This window comes from Cololabis saira, chromosome 10 (genome assembly GCF_033807715.1).
Source record: "Cololabis saira isolate AMF1-May2022 chromosome 10, fColSai1.1, whole genome shotgun sequence".
Classification (NCBI taxonomy): domain Eukaryota; kingdom Metazoa; phylum Chordata; class Actinopteri; order Beloniformes; family Belonidae; genus Cololabis; species Cololabis saira.
In genome coordinates this window covers 15,430,714-15,451,201 of record NC_084596.1, presented here as the reverse complement: position 1 = coordinate 15,451,201, position 20,488 = coordinate 15,430,714, and the positions used below count along the sequence as shown (strand labels likewise).

The window sequence follows — 20,488 nt, the reverse complement described above, 5'->3', positions numbered from 1 at the left end:
TTCAGAAGTCTGCTGCTCTGTGGGGTTTCTTTTGGAAAATAATACAAACAGATTTAGTCATGAAAATTGCAGGAATGCCAAAGAAAAATGGTTACGTTTAGGCATTGAAACTATCTGGTTAGGTTTAGGAAATACAGACCACACTGTTGAGACTTTTGGATTATGCAGCAGAGTTTCAGCACAGCTACAGTTACTGAACATGCTGAAATCTGAGACTCCAGGAGTCGCTCTGCGTTGATTTGAGACACGTATGGATCCTGACGAAACGGCAATGAGCAACCACTTGGAAATGAGAACCATCTCAACTGTTTTGATGAGGTGGACCTGATATTTCTCTGACATGCCAGGACAAAAATACGGTGGAGTGTCATGACCACCTTAAGGGGAAAAAATAGATCTTTAACTACAGGAATCATTTCAAACTTCTACGAGACCAAAGTTGTAAATTACAAGAGAAAAGTTGTCCTAATGAGCAAATATCATCCTGCATGATACTGCTGAACAAATGCAAATATGAAGTATCTCCTTATCTGTGAATTTGATACTGGGGTGCTTCACATCTCTCACTTTTAATACATATTATTTTATTCTTATATTACATTTCTTTTCTTGTAAAAATACAATTTATGTTCATGATGTTTGATTTTTTTTTTCTCTCATTAAGCTACAACTTGTTTCCATCAAAAGGTGTGAGATGTTTTTCATCATAAAATTGTGACTTTGTTCTTGTGATGTTACAGCTTTGCTCATGTCTTTGTGTTTTTCTTTGTGCGCCCTATGTATGCACGCATTCAGCACCAACTCTTCCTTGGGAGCCTCCATTCAATAAGTTGGCAGCAAATACAGAACCCCACAAGATCAAAGGGAATATAACCCCGCTAATTCAACTTCAGATCAGAGAGAGATCTTCAAATTAAGCGTGAGGTTTTGAAGTAAACGCTGTTTTGCCACCACGTTTCATTTACTTTCAACTCCAGCAGCCTAATTAGCCCCAGAGGTGAGGAGGAGAGTGAATGGGATGGGAGTAAGGACCCAGGGCCAACTATCCATCTAAAATATACACTAATGAAAAGGTCTAGGGAAAGATTGACATTTCAATGTGAAAAAGCCTCGCAAGATTGGATCGTTGCCAAACAAAGAGCTTTGCCAGACCAAAAGCAACTCAGTTCCTCACATTACAATAGTGAGAATTAGACAGCGTTTCAGTCCTTTTTTTTATCACAGAATATGTCTGGACAAAGAATTTGACCTTTGTTTCCTATGTAAAGTAACTGAAAAAAAAGAAATGTTTCTTTCCATCTAAGCGACCGCTGTCAGAGCCGCGATGACAGCATCGGCCAAAGAAACGGGAATCCATTCACAGGTCCACAATTCAATGGACGGGAAGGGATCAAGACATGTGGGCAGCCTGTGTGGCAACAAACCACACAAGGAAACCAGGAACCAGGAAACACCAGTAAAAGCAATGCTGCTGGTGGTGCAAAAACAAAAGCATGGTGACAAAACATGAAAGAATTAAACATAATTAAAAAGAAACACCGAAGGGTAGACACAGGTGGAAGCAATTATTTTGAATTGGAAAAAAAAATGGAGGGCAGAGGTAAAACTAACAAGTGCTCAGGGAAACGCCATTTAAAATAAGTGCCAAAGAAAAAACCCCAAACCACTTCCCTCACTCAGACTGAAAGGGACTTCCAGAGTGTTCTACTTTTGCCAAAGCCCACCATGAACTTTATTTTTTTGAAGAAATGATTGGTGTCTGCTCTTGACCAGGGCCAAAGACGACCATCCAGGCTGTTACTGGCAACAAGCCCTGAAGCCGTGCACGCTCTGTGATGGTAGGGGGTTGGATCCGTGTCCTCGACAAGGTCATTCACGCTTCTGTAATGACAGCATTAATGCAAAACGTATGCTTATATTTTAGAGCGATTCATGACGCCTTCAAGGCCACGTCTCTACACGCGCTCATTGATTTTTCAATAAGTCATTGTTAAAGCACATTCTTCGCACGTTACAAATGAGGGACTGACAGAGGAAAGAGGGTACGGCTTCTGGACTGATTTTTTTTTTTGTCTGTACTGTTGTTTCACAGGAAGAATGGGGTAAAATAAAAAAATAAAAACTTTTCATTGCTTGGTATCTTCAAGGCCCGGATGCTCTGGGCTCTTTATGGAAGCACACATGTACTAGTGGATGATGGGCGCCGTTTATGATCGAAGACAGTTTCATACAATGGAATGTGTTTTTCTCCAGAGGGCCGAGACTACACAGGTGGTGAGCATCTTGGGCATTGATTTAATGGGGAACTGGGCTCAGCTCACAGTTGTGTCTTCAGCTCAACCTGAAACTGCGGGACAGGTTGGGTCGGGTACTGTGGGCATTCGATTTGAAAGCCTGGGAACAAACAGGCTGTGCCAAAGCCTTGAAGATCAGCCTTCGGTTAAAGCTAATGGACCGTGCTGACATCTTTGACTATATAGTGTGTTGAACAGTAAATATGTGAAGGTTGTTGCTGAGAAAAGGAAACACTGACTCTGGGGAAACTGCCCCAGGATGACAAAGCTGCAATTGGCAGAGGGAGGAAAAGCGGGGGTTTTGTTTTCTATTTGACACTGATGGATCACTCGAGCCAGGATGAACCAGCTTCTGGACGGTCCAGACGTTTATAAAAATCCTGCGGATTACAGGAAGGAAAGTCAACAACAATAAACCATCATCCACTCACATCCCTGGCAACATCGTGTTTAAGCTTTGAGTAGAGCAAAATGATTTCTCTATGATTGAAAGCCTTTTTTCTGGAAAAATGTATTGTGTTGCATTTGAAGATTTAGCTGTAAACCGTTTTGTTTTATAGCCCGACACACACATGCACACACACACAGTGTGTGTGTGTCTTTAAATGATGTCTTTAAACACCCAATTTCTTTCAGTATGAAAAGAAAAATGACTGTAGAAATGTTTGCTTTATTTTTCAACTGAACCTTTTTAAGGATAAACACCAAAATATTATCACAATTTAACTTTTTACTTGAACATCCAAAACACATAAAAGTTTGAGACGTTGTTTATTCTCTCGATTGATCCATCTCTATTAGCCCTGACTCATGACCTTGCTTCAGTGGGAGCAAAACAAATTAATGAGGCAAGAATCTTGTTGCTGATTTCTTTCTTCTTTTTTGGCCTCCGGTACTTTGAAGATTTGCCCATGGTAATGATTTTGAGAGGAAATTGAAAATAAAAACATTATAATTTTGAAATATAATTGTCACGTGATTTTTCTTTTTCCAAAACAATGTCAAAGAGTCCCAACAAACATGCTAACTTGTATTCCCTCTTACTTACAGTTTACTTTTAACATAATTAACTAATTATTATTACCTGCTTTACCTCTTTAGTTTGTTTTCCACTAATTGTTCTACTGATGATCAGCCTGCAGTGGCAGCCTAGAGCCTGAACCCATGTCGGAGGAGGCTGCTGCTCTGACAAAAACCCTCCTTCATCCTTGCCAAGGCCTCCTTTTCATGCTGCTCCCACATGCTGTCAGTGGAAACACAAGGGATGACCGTGGGTGCCTGAAAAGATATTTGAAAAAGAAAAGGCAGTAGATGTCAGTGTAGGCAGAGTGATTTTTTTTTTTTTCAAGATCAGAATGGTCTAGAGAGAAATGACTACACTGTTTCTGTTGAAGTCCCCTTGTTTCTTGGTGAGTCTGCAGTTTGTAGCTATTCTGGGATGTCAAATAGTATTGCTTTTCTTGCATGTTTCCTCACTAAATTAGTAGCAAGTTTTCATACAGTTTCATACAGTTTCATACAGCCAAATTACCAGCTCCCAATCCCAGCCCAAAGATGGTTTGTGGTTCGTTTATCACTGATAACCACTTAAGAATAAAAATTATCATCTTGAGTTTCTCTTTTCGTTCAGGTTTAATTAAAATGATCTTAAAGATAATTGATCGGCGTGTGTTAATGAAAAGCTTCCAATTGTACAGACTGAGGGTTTAAAGTTTAAGGGGTAAAAACTGAGGTTTTTAAGTGCAGATATCTTGACAAAAATATAGAAAGTGAGTTGCTGCAGACTATGAATAAGGGACAAAAAAGTCAAATTTAAAAATGACTTGTTCTTGCAAATATAAAATGACATAAGCAGTAAATACCTCAAAATGCTTTATTTATGTAAATAAATCCAATTAGGAAATAATACTTGGCACACTCAATAATTTGAACAGCAAAAAATATGACGTTTGTGCTTACATAATTATGTTGCCCTGACAGAAAGATGTCCCAACAAATGTCAACATTTTAGCACTTTAAAAATTGATACTGCACCGCCATCTGCTGGAAATACTTTGTAATTGTCTCTCTTTTTTTTCATTTAGCATAGTTGACAAAAATTTTGAACAAAAAAGATATTCTATGTATTTATTTAAATTAAAAATAATGTTAAAGCGTATAATATTTGTCTGTAGGAATGCTTTAATATCCAACTAAAGTTTCATCATGCATGTCCTTCAAAAACTCCTGTCATCGTTTGGTAACCTGTGAAATCCCTGAGCCAATCGTGTTGTCGCTTCATTTCCATTTTAACCAATCAGAAACAAGAACACTCCGGGGTCGATGTTTCGCTTGTGGCTGTCAAAATGTGCGCCCTCTGTAACCGTAGAGCTCTAATGCGACGGGATAGGTCAAAGTGCGGCGTGAAATGGTTGTGAGATCTACGACCCGCGCAGGTTCACGCCTATTTTCACGTGACTTCCTCCGCCAACATGTCGTGAGCACACGGCGTGAGAGGATGCTTTCAGGGATGTTATGTTCAAAAAAAGTATAATTATTGATATTATGGAGAAATGTGTTCGTTTTATTGCTTAAGACACAGGAGATAATAATAGTTTAATTTAGCCACAGGGGAAACATGTTTCGTTTGACGAGGACGGCGCTGCAGAGTCTTAAGCGTGTGCGGTAAGTCAGGCTAAAGCTGAATCCCAGTGTGTCCCAGCATGGGGGTGTTATGAATGTTTCACTGAAAGCAGTGTCAAATTATTAATATTCTTCAGAGAATTATAAAAACTGAGGATAATTTACTATTTAAAAGCTATGCCTGCTGTGATCAACGCCAAAGATGAGCCATCAAAATAACAGATAGTGAATTTCCTATTGGGCCAGGCAGTGTGGCAGGCTTATGAAAAGACATTTAAGTTCTAATTTAACTCTAAATTGTTGATTAGAGTTCTTGAAAGCTTGATAAGATCATATTGATTTGCAGGACAGGACAGCCAAGTTCTCAGAGTAATCTATTTATTTATTTTTTTATTTTTTTATTATTTATTGGATCCCCATTAGTCCTCATAAATATGAAGACTATTCTAACTGGGGTCCACATTAAATCAAACAATTAATCAACAATACAGCATTTATACAAATAATTACATGGATCAATTAACCTGAAAATATTAACATTAATTTTCAGCGCATATGAACATTAAATAATAATAATAATAATAATAATAATAATAATAATAATAATAATAATAATAATATGAACAATGAATAATACAATGCAAATTAATGTAAATTACAGAGTAAAATGTAATGTACCGAGTACAATATAAATTAATAAGTAACCTGATTGATAGAAATATTAACATGAATGGATTCCCTTAACGTAGTTTTCTAAACTAGATTTATTTTATTTATTTCTAGACTATTGTAACATAATATTATGGCGAAACACAGCTTCTCTCAGTTTACTTTTGAAACTAGCCATTCCTGTGGTTGAAATCTACTGCACTTTTAACTATTTTGTTTATAAAGTTTCAGTGGACAGCAGCCAACATGGAGACAGAGGAGCTCTTCTGCAAGAGAGGAGGCCCTTCACTATCAGCCAGGGCAGAAAATCCATGGTTTTACCGTCAAAGAGGTATGTGTCTTGCTGAAACTGTCTTCTTGCCTTCATGTGACTCAGATTCTCACGTCATCACACCAGCTTCTGGTCAGAGTTAGTAGCTGCTTTAACGTTTTCCTTAAGCAGTCCAGAGTGCAGCATGAGCTGCTAATGCCTCGTACCAGGACTCGTGGGGTGCAGGTTTGTGGTCCCGGTTCTCAGACCCTGGGACGGTCTCTGAAGGGGACCGATCTCATTAAAAATCACCATTTACAGTTTTTCACAATTGTTTAAACACATTTATTGGAACATCAGACACAATGTGCACAACCTGAAACTCGTGTTTCAGGTGGCTAAACCAATCCTGCTGAACTCCAAGCACATTTACTGCTCTAGACTCAAATTCCCATTCCATACCACACATTTCTCACAACACTACACACAATTCCCAATACCCTGCACACTCTTCCTGAATTCCCTCTCTTGCTGTTCACACAGAACACACAGTCAATCACATTTCTAAACTCCAAAGGCTGTTGTGAAATATGCAATCAGCAATTTGCCATAAAAGGGTCACAGGTGAGCTCCTGGTTTGTTTGGAGAACAATGGATGGTGGCAATATTGAGAGAGGTGAGCAGCTTGCTGTGATGTCCAGTGGACTGCACATTTTGAGTCCAAATACTGTAAAATATTATTCTATTTGTTCTTACAGTAAAGAATTGTGTGTTGTTTTCTATTTGAGTAGCCTATACATAAGAATACTATATGGTGATATATTACATCCAACATCTGAAGGTTTACTGAACATACAAATGCATGATTCTACTGAGACATTCATATAGTGTTTTCCATTCATACTATAGTGTCTTCCATTCTGCACATCAGTGTTCAGTGGGTGCTTAGAAATGTCTACTCAAATGATGTATGTGTGGCATTTGAGAAGGAAATATCATTTAGTGAAGAGTTAATACTGTTTTGAGGGTAGAGTGTGCTTTTGCAAGAGAAGTGTAGGATTCAGCATTTTGTGTGTAGAGTTTTGAGAAAGTGGGGTAGTCTATCAGGAAATGTGTTTAAAAAATTGTGAAAAACTGTAAATACAAATGCACTCGTTCTTCTGTAGAATAAAGACCTACTGGGAAATTAGATTTTCCTAAATGCGTAATTGTGTTCATGTGATCTTCACAAGGTTTGAGTCCGTGGCTTAGTCTCGACCTTTAACCTTTCCCTGCTGATTATTCTGTCTGTCCCTAGGTTGTAGCCGTCCCGGACTTGTTCCTCACTGCAGTCAAGTTAACGCACGATAAAACTGGAGCTCAGTACCTCCACGCAGCCAGGGATGACTCCAACAACCTCTTCAGGTTGGTTAGATTGTGTTGGTTTGTTTTGTTTGAATCATGGTGAGATAACAGATCATAATAAGATAAAGTTTGTTTTATCTGTGGCGTCACTCCTGCTGCGTGTTTCAACTGCAGATATTATTTCCTCACATTACTTTGTCCTTTTTGTGATTCAGTGTGCAGTTGAGGACGACCCCCATGGACAGCACGGGGGTCCCTCACATCCTGGAGCATACTGTGCTGTGTGGATCTGAAAAGTACCCTTGCAGGGACCCCTTCTTCAAGATGCTCAACAGGTCCCTGTCGACTTTCATGAATGCATTTACAGGTACTGAAGCACCGAAATGTGTTGAGTGACCTGCCACCAAAGCCTGTGTGGTTATATTTACATGAGATTAGATTTATTGATTGTAGGGCTGGGCGATATGGACCAAAAGTCATATCTCGATATTTTCTAGCTGAATGACGAAACTCGATATATATCGATATTTTTTCTGTGCCATAATTGGGGTTTCCCCCAAAGCATTATAGCATAGCATCTCTGTTAGCATCTCTGGTAGCTTCATTTTTTTCTGAGGCAAACCCTTAAAAAAACACTCAGTTTTAATACAAAGCCTCGTGCCAAATGTCACACAGGTTCATTTATTAACAGAGGTCTGCACAATATTAAAATGTATAAAACAAATGAAATAAAAATAAACTGCATATATAGAATAAAAATGCTGAATAAAATAAAACAAATATCCCTTTCCTGCATAACAATTAAATTAAAATACACTGTGCAATTAATACAATGTAGACAGTAACAGGCAGACTTTTCCACTGAGGTTGACGGTTGTGCAAATAACAAAACATTTGTGCAAATCTCATTCAAGTCAATTCGTCACAAAATAAGCTATATCAAAATCATAAAAAAAAATTAAAAAAAATGAATCGATATAAACGATATTGACTCGTACCATATCGCGTTTGAAAATATATCGATATATATTAAAATCTCAATATATCGCCCAGTCCTACTGTGTGGTTATATTTACATGAGATTAGATTTATTGATTGTGTGGATATGTGTCATTATATATCTCATCTGCACGACCAGTGCAGCACGATGTCAAAAGGCTGGATTGTGACAGGAAAAGCCCCTCTCATAGCTTGTTTTTGTCTGTTTTTACAGCCAGCGACTACACCATGTATCCCTTCTCCACACAAAATGGGAAGGACTTCCAGAACCTTCTATCGGTCTATTTGGATGCAGTTTTCTTCCCTTGTTTGCGAGAGCAGGACTTCTGGTGAGTTTCACATTTGAACATCCTAAAACACAAAAAGGCTGCTTTGCAGACCTGAACCCGGTAATCTTGTGTTTTCTGGACCCTGTGGTCCTGAACACACACAATTTAAGGTATGAGAGTGGGATCCTGAAGCAGGTCCATTAGTGTCAGATGTATTTAATAACTAAACAAACCTTATTAAATTGTGTGTGGTTTGTATTTGCAGGCAAGAAGGCTGGCGGCTGGAGAATGAAGACCCCACAGACGCTACCACCCCACTGGTGTTTAAAGGAGTGGTGTTCAATGAAATGAAAGGAGCCTTCGTAAGTCTGCTATAACGTCTGTGTGCATTCACACTTTTAAAGACGCTCAAGCTGTTTGATTTAAACATATGTTAATGTACATGATGGCAACGTAAATCATTTACAACAAATGCAGGAGGTTTATATTTAAATCGCACATCCAGTAAATAAAACAAGTAGTGAAAAGATCTAAAGTCAAGCTGGTGTGGTCAAGAAAAGCGCAAACGAATGAATATCTATTACATATTTGCAGTGTGGACAGTAACGGAGTAAATTTACTTGAGTACTGTACTTAAGTACATATCCAGAGGATTTGTACTTTACTTGAGTATTAGATTTCTTTGGTACTTATTACTCTTACTTGAATACATTTCCAAGACAAATATTTTTACTTTTACTCAAGTAAATTTCTAGGAAGGCTGAAAAGTACTCGTTACTTTCAGGTCTGCTCTTTTTTCTTCTTCCCTAAAATCCTATTGGACACAAGCTGTTTTTGTCAAAGGAGGAGACCTATCACAGTGCACGCTCTCCACTGGGATGTACGTAAAGCGGAAATACGTCAAGCCTCCTCAAAACGATACCGCCAAAGTAGCCTGCGTTTGTCAAGACAAAGCTGCAACAAGTCAAGACATAGCCGCAACAATGGCTACGCCTGCGTCAGGAGAAGAAAGACAATCCGCTGAGTCTGATAATGAGCCGGACTCGGAGCAGGGACTTTCACAAAATCCTTGGCCGTATCTTAACTCAATGTTTGAGTTCGACCGAGTAAGGAGACAGGCACAGAGACAGACATTGGGAGACAGGCACGGAGACAGGCACAGAGACAGACATTGGGAGACAGGCACGGAGACAGGCACAGAGACAGCCAAGACAGACATGGGGAGACAGTTTGTTATGCTCTATATTGCTATATTGTACTGGTACATGTCCTTCCTGTAAAGTTAAGTGACTTCAACATTGAGTTATTGAAAGCAGAGATGTAGTTTTTTGTAAAGCAATGGTCTTTGAGGGGGATCCAGACTTAGTTGGATGGTGCAGGTTCATTTGGTTTCAGTTCATGATTGTTAATAAACTCTGCATCATCTGCTGTCCTCTTATGATCCCATTCATTTGATTTGTTTTTGGTGTTTCTGCAGGTTTTATATAACATTGTGGTTCTAAAAGCAGCACATCAGTGCAGCTGGTTTCAAAGAGTTAATTCTCAGAAACAAGAGTTAAAAGATCCTTAAATTAATTTAGAAAAAATATAGTAATTTACTGATGTGGAAAATAAGAAACTTACTCTTACTTTTACTTAAAGTAAATTTAAAAGCATTTACTTTTGGATACTTAAGTACCTTTAAAAGCAAGTACTTTTCTACTCTTACTCGAGTAATATTTTGACTGAGCTACTTTTACTTGTAACGGAGTAAATTTTGACCAGTAGTATTTGTACTCTTACTCAAGTACTGGGGTCGAGTACTCTGTCCACCTCTGCATATTTGTAACATATATGTTCTTTCTGCAGTCGGATAACGAGAGTGTGTACGCCCAGCACCTTCAGAACAAACTGTACCCTGACCACACCTACTCCGTGGTGTCGGGTGGAGAACCTCTGGCCATCCCAGAGCTGACCTGGGAGCAGCTGAGACAGTTCCACGCCACACACTACCATCCCAGCAACGCCAGGTAATAAAACACACACAAACTAGTAGCGAGCTGGCCTTTTAACTTATACTGCATCTGAGGAAACACGGGCTCAAAAACTGCTTGCAACGTCCAGGTTCTTCACTTACGGAGATCTGCCTCTGGAGAATCATCTGAAGCAGATACAAGAGGAGGCGCTGTCCAAGTTTGAGCGCATCAATCCAAACACAGAAGTCCCCTCTCAGCCGCTCTGGACCAGCCCTGTAAGTTCACCATCCTGCAAATACTACAGAACTACTGCCCTTACACATTTTACCCTGAATAAGTGAATCTTCCGTACGTTTAATTATGTGCAAACACAATTTAAGCTCTGGTCCAGGGAGCTGGATGTTGAGTCACAACCTTGATGTGGTTGTTTTCCAGAGAGAGGACCATGTGACCTGCAGCCCCGATGCTCTGGCTCCAGATCCAACCAGACAGAACACCTTGTGTGTGAGCTACCTGCTGGGAGAGTAAGATCCAATCATCTGTTTCCTGTGTGCTTTTACGCAAATACCTGCTCAAACTCATCTGGATGAAAGATGACATTTATTGATGCATGTGCTTAGTGAACCTTGGAAGACCTCGGTTTTGTAGAACATAGTGGAAAAAAACTCTCTATGGCATTTTTTCTATCCACATTATGGTTTATCTGCCTCTTTTAGCACAAAACATCACCAAATAAATGCATAGTTTTTATTTTTGGTGGTTAGTGCTTCTACGGTAGTTCAGCCAGAGGAGAAACTGGCAGCTTTAAACAGTTTGTCCAAACGGCAACTGGACCAACCTGTAGCTAAAAGCCAGGCCTTATTTGAGTTTGGTGGTTCAGCTCTGTGCAGCTATGCAATTGTTCATTCTGACACAAATTACTTTTACACCCTCATCCCCTTACCGTAAGAAAAAAAGGCTGGCTGCGATTCTGATTTGTCCGCCCTGTTTTTCTGTTCAGCATCACTGACACCTTCGAAGGGTTCACGCTCAGCCTGCTGTCCTCCCTGATGATCTCCGGGCCCAACTCCCCCTTCTACAAATCTCTCATCGAACCCAAGATAGGAAGCGACTTCTCTTCAGTTGTCGGGTGCGTACTTGAAAGGTTTGATCAGTGAGGTCGTTTTAAACGTCGTACCGCCTGAAGCGCAGGGAAGGATTGTGTATTTGCCGAGCGCTGACTGAAGCGTGCTCGTCCACAGATACGACGGCAGCACCAAGGAGGCGTCGTTCAGCATCGGACTGCAGGGGATGGCTGAAGAGGACACGGAGAGAGTCAAGCAAATCATCAATCAAACTATTGATGACATTATAGAGTAAGAGCTGTGGTCACTATCCTTTATCTGGGTTCGTACCTTTGGTTAGTAGACAAAGCTGATACCCTGAAGTACACCCCATAATTCATTAACCTCACCTTCAGCAGCATTAACTTGGAAGTAAACACTTTCTGTGTGACGTTAGTAGGGATGGGCGGTATAGACAAAAAAATGTATCAGAATAATTTCTGGCATTTATCCCGATAACGATAAAAATGACAATAAAAAAAAAAAAAATACCAATTCAACTCCACCTTTGTAAAAATCACTGCTCTGAAAAGAATACTAAATATTACTACACGTCATCAATGGGAATCTTTCTTTCTTTCTTTCTTTCTGGCTTTCTGGCTCCTTTCATTCTTTCTTTCTTTCTTTCTTTCTGGCTCATTTCCTTCTTTCTTTTTTCTTTCTGGCTCATTTCCTTCTTTCTTTTTTCTTTCTGGCTCATTTCCTTCCTTCCTTCCTTCCTTCCTTCCTTCCTTCCTTCCTTCCTTCCTTCCTTCCTTCCTTCCTTCCTTCCTTCCTTCCTTTCTTTCTTCCTTCCTTCCTTCCCGTATGTTGTGCGTGGATTTAACGCAGAACCATAAATCCGACTTTACACAAAAACGTCATCAACGGGAATTTATCGTTTTTACCGCGAGATGACAAATTCTTACCGTGGGGAATTTTTTTGACGGTATATCGTGAACGGTAAAATATCACCCATTCCTAGACGTTAGTGGTCTCTGGCAAAAGTTAGGAGAAGTTTGACCTCATTCTTTTATACATTACTTCATTTCATTGAGGTTTACAGGCTTTCGTTGACGGTTGGTTTTCTAAAGGTCCTCCAGTATTTCAGCTAACCCAGCGGTGGACTTAACTCTTTAAACACCTTGGTTCTTTTTGGTTTGTTTGTTGCTTCTCCAATGCTAAACAAGCTTCAGCTTATTTAGGGATGACATCACGTTTGACTGTAGATCAGTCAGACACGTCACTGGTCCCGTTTCCCCTGCCGTACCTCAGAGATGTTAAGTGTTTTCACGTCTTTGGTTCCTGGTAAATGTGAGGCAGCACACATGGGTCAGACACCCCCCTTTGGTCTCATCCCAGCGAGGATTGTCATTGATCCAGATGTTTTGTGGTTATTACACAATCCTTCCAAATGAGCCGCACATGTGCAGACACTTAAAACTGATTTAAATGATACATTTTGTCATCTAACCCAGGAATGGTTTTGAGGAGGAGAGGATCGAGGCTCTCATTCACAAGATTGAGATCCAGATGAAACATCAGTCCACAAACTTCGGCCTGTCGCTGGCCTCGGTGAGTTAAACCTTCACTTTATCTTCTCTATCCAAGGGCATTAAGCTTAATTATAGTTTTTTTTGCAAGTCAAGGATGTCCACGTGCTCTAGGATGTTATCTTTTGTGCACCGTGGTTTATTTGCCATTTTCTTCCTGTTGATTGCCTTATTTCTGGAGGTCCAAAATCAAACAGCAGAAGAACTATTTGTGAACCTCCCGTTTGTTACAAAGTCTTCACTGGGTTTTTCAGTTTTCACCTTTAACCCCAACTTTCTCCCGTTATTAGTACATAGCTTCATCCTGGAACCACGACGGCGACCCGGTGGAGCTACTGCGCATCAGCGAGAGCGTCGCTAAGTTCAGACAGGCTCTGAAGGAAAATCCTCGCTTCCTCCAAGACAAAGTCAAATCCTACTTTAAGGTAAATTAAACGTGTCAAGTTTTAAGAGGGTTTTAGTTTCTGGCTCTGTGCTTCACTTGGCTCAAGGTCCTCTTTTCTCCAGAGTTAGGATTTAATTCTGCGTTATTTGAACTTTCCCACCTCTGCAGGAGAACGCACACCGGCTGACTCTGTCCATGAGCCCGGACGAGGTTTACCTGGAGAAGCAAGCCAAGGCCGAGGAGGAGAAGCTCCAGGAAAAGATCCGGGCTCTGTCTGACGGCGACAAGAAGGACATTTATGAGAAAGGTATCAACAGTTTCACTTTTACAAGTCTTTACTGCAGGTTTTTATAAAGCTAGGTTCAGGTTGAACTGTCTGGTTTGTTACTTGTTCTGTTTTCCTACTAGGGCTGGGGATCGATTAAAATATCAAGAAACGATTCTGTTCCGATTCTTAAGATTCAAAATCGATTATCACGCTTTGATTCGATCCGATCCGATATTGATTTGGGTTACTGTTAATAAAACGTTTTTTTCAGCTGTTGCATGAATTATATAACTGTCTAGTTATGCAACATATGAATACTAGTATTATATTGAGATTCAACAGCAAGTATTGGCAGCTAATGATGCTGTAAGGACCAATCAGCTCCCAGAATGCTGATAGAACTGCTTTCAGAAACATCATGTGGGTCAGAATTACCAAACAGATCCAGGGAGGAAACAGAGGACGAAAGAAATCGCTTTTGTTTTTTCCCCATTTATGAGAATTTGGTTTTTAACATTTATGCAAATGTAACCCCAAGACAGTATAATAAAGCAAAGAAATATAGACAATTTATACAATTATAACTGAAAACTTTAATGTTTTCATACCTTTAAACATATCTAAAGGCAAAAACATGGCACCAGTTATTCTCGTGTCCAACAAAATATTCCTTTTTTGGGCATAAACAAAAAAAGTACCAAAAGTTGTAATGTAATGATGAAAAAAAACATTTTTTTTTTTTTTAATCGATCTTTAGACATATGAATTGATTTTTAGGAATTAATATGAGAATCGATCTTTTCAACACAGGCCTATTTCCTACAAATATGTACTTTCAAATTACTTTTAAGTTGAGTTGTGGAACATTATGAGTATTGATGTTGAATTCGAAACTGGTGTCTTTCTTTTTCTTGGAAAGGTCTGGAGCTGCTGGCTGCTCAGAGTAAAACTCAGGATGCCTCCTGTCTGCCTGCGCTCAAAGTGTCTGACATCGAGCCAACGACACCCGTCACTCATGTGCAGATGAGCGCGGCAGGTACGGCAGCACAACTCGTAGCCTCTCCCACGAGGACGTCTGCTGATGTCTGACGGGGTTTTCCTAACTCCTGCAGGAGGCGTGCCGGTCCAGTACTGCGAGCAGCCCACCAATGGTCTGGTGTACTTCAGAGCCATGTGTAATCTCAACACTCTCCCAGAGGACCTCAGGCTTTACGTCCCACTGTTCTGCAGCGTCATCACCAAGTACGTGGCACAGACGAGATGTGAAGGGCAGTGCTGGGGATTGTGGGAGGGCAAAGGAAAGATGGCTTATAATACAATTGTTGGCAAAAATAAAGGGGATGAAACGGTGGAATCAGACTACATAAAGTCTCAAATGCAGACGGATATGAAAGGATCACTGAACTGTTCATTTTCAAAGCTATACTTCCCCACAGAAACTCGGTGTTGATTTCTATCCAAGTTCCCGAGTCGTTAGTTACTTCAAACCCCTAAATGACTGTTCTCAATTACAGGATGTTGAAAGTTTCTAACACCAGTGGGAGGAATGTGGGGGTTACGAGCACAGATTTTTATTTTCCAGCGGGATTGCAAGTGAACTGAAGGGTTTTTGTGTGTTTCTGTCATTAGGATGGGCTGTGGAGCGCTGGACTACAGGCAGCAGTCCCAGCAGAAGGAGCTGAGAACGGGGGGCATGTCTGCTTCCACCCAGGTCATCCCCGACTCCGACCTCATGGACACATTTGAGCAGGTCGGTGCCAGCAGGGAGGACAGGGAGGGCATTTGTGTGCAGAGACGTGCAGGGCAGAAAACTGGGTTCACAGATGTTCTGTGTGGAAACTCTTTACTGACCTTGAAAGCTACTGTCTAAAGCAGGGCTGGGGTCCTGGTCCTTGGGAGCCGGTGTCCTGCATGTTTTAGATGTTTCCCTGCTTTAACACACCTGATTCTAATTAATCATTGTCATCAGCTTGTCATCCTGGGGCCGGATTCACAAAACTTTCTTAAGAAAGAAAATGTTCTTAAGTGTCATTTTTTTCTTAAGTTCAGTCTTAAGAAGAAAAAAGAGAAGAAGTAATATTCTCCAAAAAAGTTCTTAAGTATTTTCTCAACTTTTTTCTTAAGTTTCTTCTTAAGAAAAAACTTGAGAATACATGTAAAGTATTCTTGAAATAAAAGTTCTCAAATTTGTTCTTGACTTTTTTCTTAACGTTAAGACAACCTTGACCTGTCTTAAAATTTCTTCTGTGAAAAGGTAAGACTCTAATATCACCTTTTTCAACACATTAATCTTAAGACGGTTCTTAAGAAAATATTGAGGAATTGCACTTAAGAACTTTCTTATGAACTTCTTAATTTTAGATCTTAAGACATTTCTTAAGATTGTTCTTAAGAACACATTGGTGAATCTGGCCCCAGGTCCGCACAATTCTCTTAATGACTTGTATCATGGTGCAATGAAATAGGGAAACATCTAAAACCTGTAGGACACCAGCCCTTGATGACCAGGACTGCCCACCCCTGGTCTAAAGAGATTCAAAACCGGTGGACTCTTATTTATCGGTCTTATATCATGTATGAGGATTTATTTGATGTGTTTGCTGCAGTGACACACTGAGCTCACCGTCCTGTCTTTGGCTCTTTACTTCCTGTTTTAGGGCATCCTCTTATCGTCCTCCTGCCTGGAAAGGAACCTTCCTCACATGTTCCAGCTGTGGAGTGACATATTCAACAGGTTTGTATTGTCTGCAGAGCCCAGTGGTACAAATATACAACCCAGCTGGGGTTTGTTTTTAAAACTGAACAATGGCTGTTCTTGTTTCCGCCTCCTCGTTTAGCCCTCACTTTGACAACGAGGAACGCCTGAGAGTGTTGGTGATGATGTGCGCTCAGGAACTGGCCAACGGCATCTCCTACTCCGGTCACATGTACGCCATGACCCGAGCGGCCCGTCATCTCACGCCAGCTGGAGATCTCCAGGAGACCTTTGGAGGAATGGACCAGGTATTGAGCTCAACGTGCTGATGTGTATAAAGAACTTATTTATTCTACTCTCGTGTTAAAGCTCACACAGCTCTGATATAACTTGGACAATATGGCCAAAATTCACGATATATTTCTTAATTTTGATTAGATTCAGGCATGTTAGGCTCATTTCCAGAGGGGCTGTTCTTGTAGCGTCTTGGAAACGCTGGATTTTCATAGATCAAACCCACATCTAGAAACATGAAGGACCTTGAAAGCATATTTACATTTTCTAGCAGTACATGTACATGTCGTATGTGACATGTAGACAGTACATGTTGCCGCTGCTGGTCGGTACCACCTGACGGCATGTTTAGTTCAAAAGATGCTCTAAATGGCATTCACCAAAGTATCATAAAAGTGTTTTTTTAAAACATAATCGTTATTGAATTGGCTAATATTTTCAATATATATTGTTACTGATTTATTTTCCAACCCCAATTCTGCAAATTATATAGTATGTTTTAAAATAATTAGGCGAGCAATATATTCAGTTCAGTTATTGTAACACAATTAAGAACTTGTTTGAGGTTTGGATGAGATGTTTGATGGTGGTGTTCTCTAAACTTAAGGTGAAGTTTATGAAGAGGATAGCTGAGATGCCGAACCTCAGTCAGGTGATCCGAACGTTACCCAGAATCAAGAAGCACCTTCTCAACCCAGAGAACATGAGGTGAGCCGCATCTGCTGCTGGATCAGCTGCATCCCAGAGCCGCGTGCTTCGGTCTCTGGGTTATGTTGGTATCTGCTGCACTTTTTACACATGCTGCACGTTTCCCGCTTCGCCTGCATGCTGACAGGTGTGCGATCAATGCGACGCCACAAAAGATGTCGGATTCAGCCGCACAGCTGGAGAGCTTCATGAAGGATGTCGCTGGAAACAGAAAAGAGCGCAAACCCGTGAGGGCGAATATCCTCAACGTGAGTTGGCAGAAGTAAACCGCAAAGTCGACTCATGTGGGGGGGAGATTTTGCTCACTTTTTTTGTTTTATTTCCATTAAAGAAACCACTTGATCCTCTGGATGTTTCTGGACCAAGCAGGAAACTTATAACTGTAAGTTCAGACCTTTTTCAAGTGTAAATACTTTATTGTTGTTAAACGTGGGTTAGAAACAGATGTAAAGACTTGTTTGGGTTTTTTTTCTTTTTAAAAATAAGTAATTTATCTTCCCCTTTTGTTCAAGTATAATCCTTTTTTGAATGTATACGTTTTGATATGGTGGTAACGCTGGATGTTTGTACCGTACCAGGAGCCGACGTTCCAGCCGTGTCAGATGAAAACGTTTTTCCAGATGCCGTTCCCCGTCAACTTCATCAGCGAGTGTGTGCGCACGGTGCCATTCTCCCACCAGGATAATGCCAGGTAACATACACATGGAGAGATTATTAAAATGTTTGTATAATTCAGCTTCATTTTTATTTATTTAATCCATTTTTTTAAAGGTTTTTTTTTGTTCACTTCTTTTAACCATTTTTCTGTCTCAGTTTATGCATCTTGGCGAGGATGATGTCGGCGAAATTCCTCCACGGAGAGATCCGGGAGAAAGGCGGGGCCTATGGGGGCGGGGCCAAGATGGGAGGAGGCGGGCTTTTCTCCTTTTACTCCTACAGGTAGGTGATGATCCCCATGAAGGTCTCATTTGAACAGTGTTTCAGTGCAAAAAGTAAACGGTACATGACGTACAGGACTGTCTCAGAAAATTAGAATATTGTGATTTTCTGTAATGCAAATAACAAAAATGTCATACATTCTGGATTCATTACAAATTAACTGAAATATTGCAAGCCTTTTATTATTTTAATATTGCTGATCATGGTTTACAGCTTAAGAAAACTCAAATATCCTATCTCAAAAAATTAGAATATTCTGGGAATCTTAATCTTAAACAATATTCTAATTTTCTGAGACAGTCCTGTATACTGGTACGGTAGTTATAGTTTGTATGCAGTATGCCACTGTAAAGCAGCCTGTTGCATTATGGGATGTAGCACATGTGTCATTGGGGGGAAAAACCGCATCGACTGGTTAATTTCTGTATGTTGTTGTCTGCTACTTTTTGGTAGAAGCCGTATGTACCAGAAGTGTAGTTGGCCGGTTTTGTGTACTTTGACATCACTGATGAAACTTTTCTTTTGACCCACGAACACCCGCTGCACCTTGTAGACACTGGAACTCACTTGTGAATCTACTCACCCACCAAATGCTTTTACATGATTTAAATTCTCAATGGTTGAAGTGGATTATTTGAGGGAACCCGAATAAAAACATGCAAAGTGAACAAAGCGTCGCCCTGCAATGAACCCATATTGAGTGTGTGTATTGACCACGTGACGTCTCGTGTGTCTCAGGGATCCGAACTCTGTGCAGACTCTGTCTGCGTTTCGTAAAGGCATCGACTGGGCAAAGTCGGGAAAGTTCACGCAACAAGACATTGATGAGGCCAAGCTGTCAGTGTTCTCGGCCGTGGACTCGCCCGTGGGCCCCGCAGACAAAGGTGAGCCGATGAGTGACGGGACGCTTCCTGTCAGCGGCTGCATGGTCGGATTCACTTAAAGCCTGTTAATCATCTTTTATTGTTTTCATGTTGGCGCCGACTTGTTTCTGCATAAAGAGCAGCTGTTTATTTTACCATTTACTTCCCAGGGCTCTGTTTCTGCTTCCTCCGGTTATTATCAGTGATTTCCTAAACGTTAATGAATGCAGTTTAATTGATGGAGTTCAAGAGGCTCATTCTGTAAATTGATCCTCAGCATTGTTTTGTGTATTCAGCCTGAGTGACTGAGTTTGTTTGTGCTGCAGGAATGGGTCGTTTCCTCAGCGGGGTCACGGATGAAATGAGGCAGAGTCACAGACAGAGGCTGTTCGCTGTCGATCATAAAAGCCTGGTGGACGCGGCCGACAGGTAAAACCCACGCTGATGCAATCGCTGTTCAGACGTTACGGCTCAAAGGTTTAAGGAAAAGGGGGAATAAGACCTGGAAGATGCTTAATAATGATAATAATCAATAATTCATGCAGATGAATAAAACTGATGTTTTCCCTGCAGGTACCTGGGTCTTGGTCAGAGGACGTGCGGCGTTGCCCTCCTTGGTCCAGAGAACGATATAATCAAAAAAGATCCCTCATGGATCTTGAAATGATACTCGGTAGGTATTTTATAACTGAACACCTGGCGTGGAAGGACTATCTACTGAAAGCTCAGAAATATAGTGGCAAGCTGTGAGCTAGAACGCACAAACCAGACTCAGAAACCGGACTGATCAGTGTCATTTTAACGTGTGTAGGTCAATACTTTGTCTTCAGTTGTGTACATATTCATTTCAAATAAACTCTTCTGTTCCGTTAAGATAACCTCAGATGCTCATTAAAACTGTAACAACTTCAGTTGTTTTTTTTTCCTCTTTGCTGTGTTGTTTTGTGCAAACGCCGTTTCTGCAGCTCAGAAACGTACAGCATATTTCTGTTGAGCGGTACAGTGAGCGCTAACCTCTGACCCGACTGGAGGTTTCACCATCAGGTGTGAAGGCCAGATGGTGGAAACTACGCCCGCTGCCCAATACTGACACGTCACTCTGAGTCAGACTGTGGTGTTTCTAGCTCCACCTTTATCCCACATCACTTCCCTACTTTTGACAATGGAAAAAGAAAACCTGAAGCAGTCTGTACTACGTGACTTCCCTGAGCCCACCTAAATGATACCAGTTTGGATTTTTGCTTCCTCATTAACACAAATTAAATACTAGATCCATTCCCATCCTTGGGGATGGGGTTG

At 40.7% G+C, this 20,488-nt stretch overlaps 1 protein-coding gene across 1 annotated transcript; it reads left to right on the top strand.

The window, feature by feature from the left end:
* Nucleotides 1-4,742: 4,742 nt before the first annotated feature.
* On the top strand, nt 4,743-20,100 carry pitrm1 (pitrilysin metallopeptidase 1). Its single transcript, XM_061731813.1, has 27 exons — nt 4,743-4,958; nt 5,811-5,916; nt 7,133-7,239; nt 7,395-7,546; nt 8,393-8,507; nt 8,713-8,809; nt 10,296-10,456; nt 10,551-10,677; nt 10,838-10,926; nt 11,403-11,531; nt 11,644-11,757; nt 12,963-13,059; nt 13,328-13,462; nt 13,591-13,729; nt 14,610-14,726; nt 14,803-14,932; nt 15,320-15,440; nt 16,348-16,424; nt 16,528-16,693; nt 17,287-17,387; nt 17,515-17,635; nt 17,719-17,769; nt 17,966-18,078; nt 18,201-18,326; nt 19,065-19,210; nt 19,516-19,618; nt 19,763-20,100. Exons 1-27 carry the CDS (start codon nt 4,912-4,914, stop codon nt 19,854-19,856), a joined length of 3,081 nt encoding a protein of 1,026 aa, XP_061587797.1. The 5' UTR covers nt 4,743-4,911; the 3' UTR covers nt 19,857-20,100.
* The last annotated feature ends 388 nt before the right edge of the window (nt 20,101-20,488 follow it).

Bases quoted from the DNA above. Each gene is read 5' to 3' on its own strand.
- pitrm1 (XM_061731813.1), top strand. From the start codon at position 4,912: ATGTTTCGTTTGACGAGGACGGCGCTGCAGAGTCTTAAGCGTGTGCG. The intron at 15,441-16,347 runs GTCGGTGCCAGC...TTCCTGTTTTAG, and splicing joins TCATGGACACATTTGAGCAG to GGCATCCTCTTATCGTCCTC. The intron at 16,694-17,286 runs GTATTGAGCTCA...TCTAAACTTAAG, and splicing joins CCTTTGGAGGAATGGACCAG to GTGAAGTTTATGAAGAGGAT.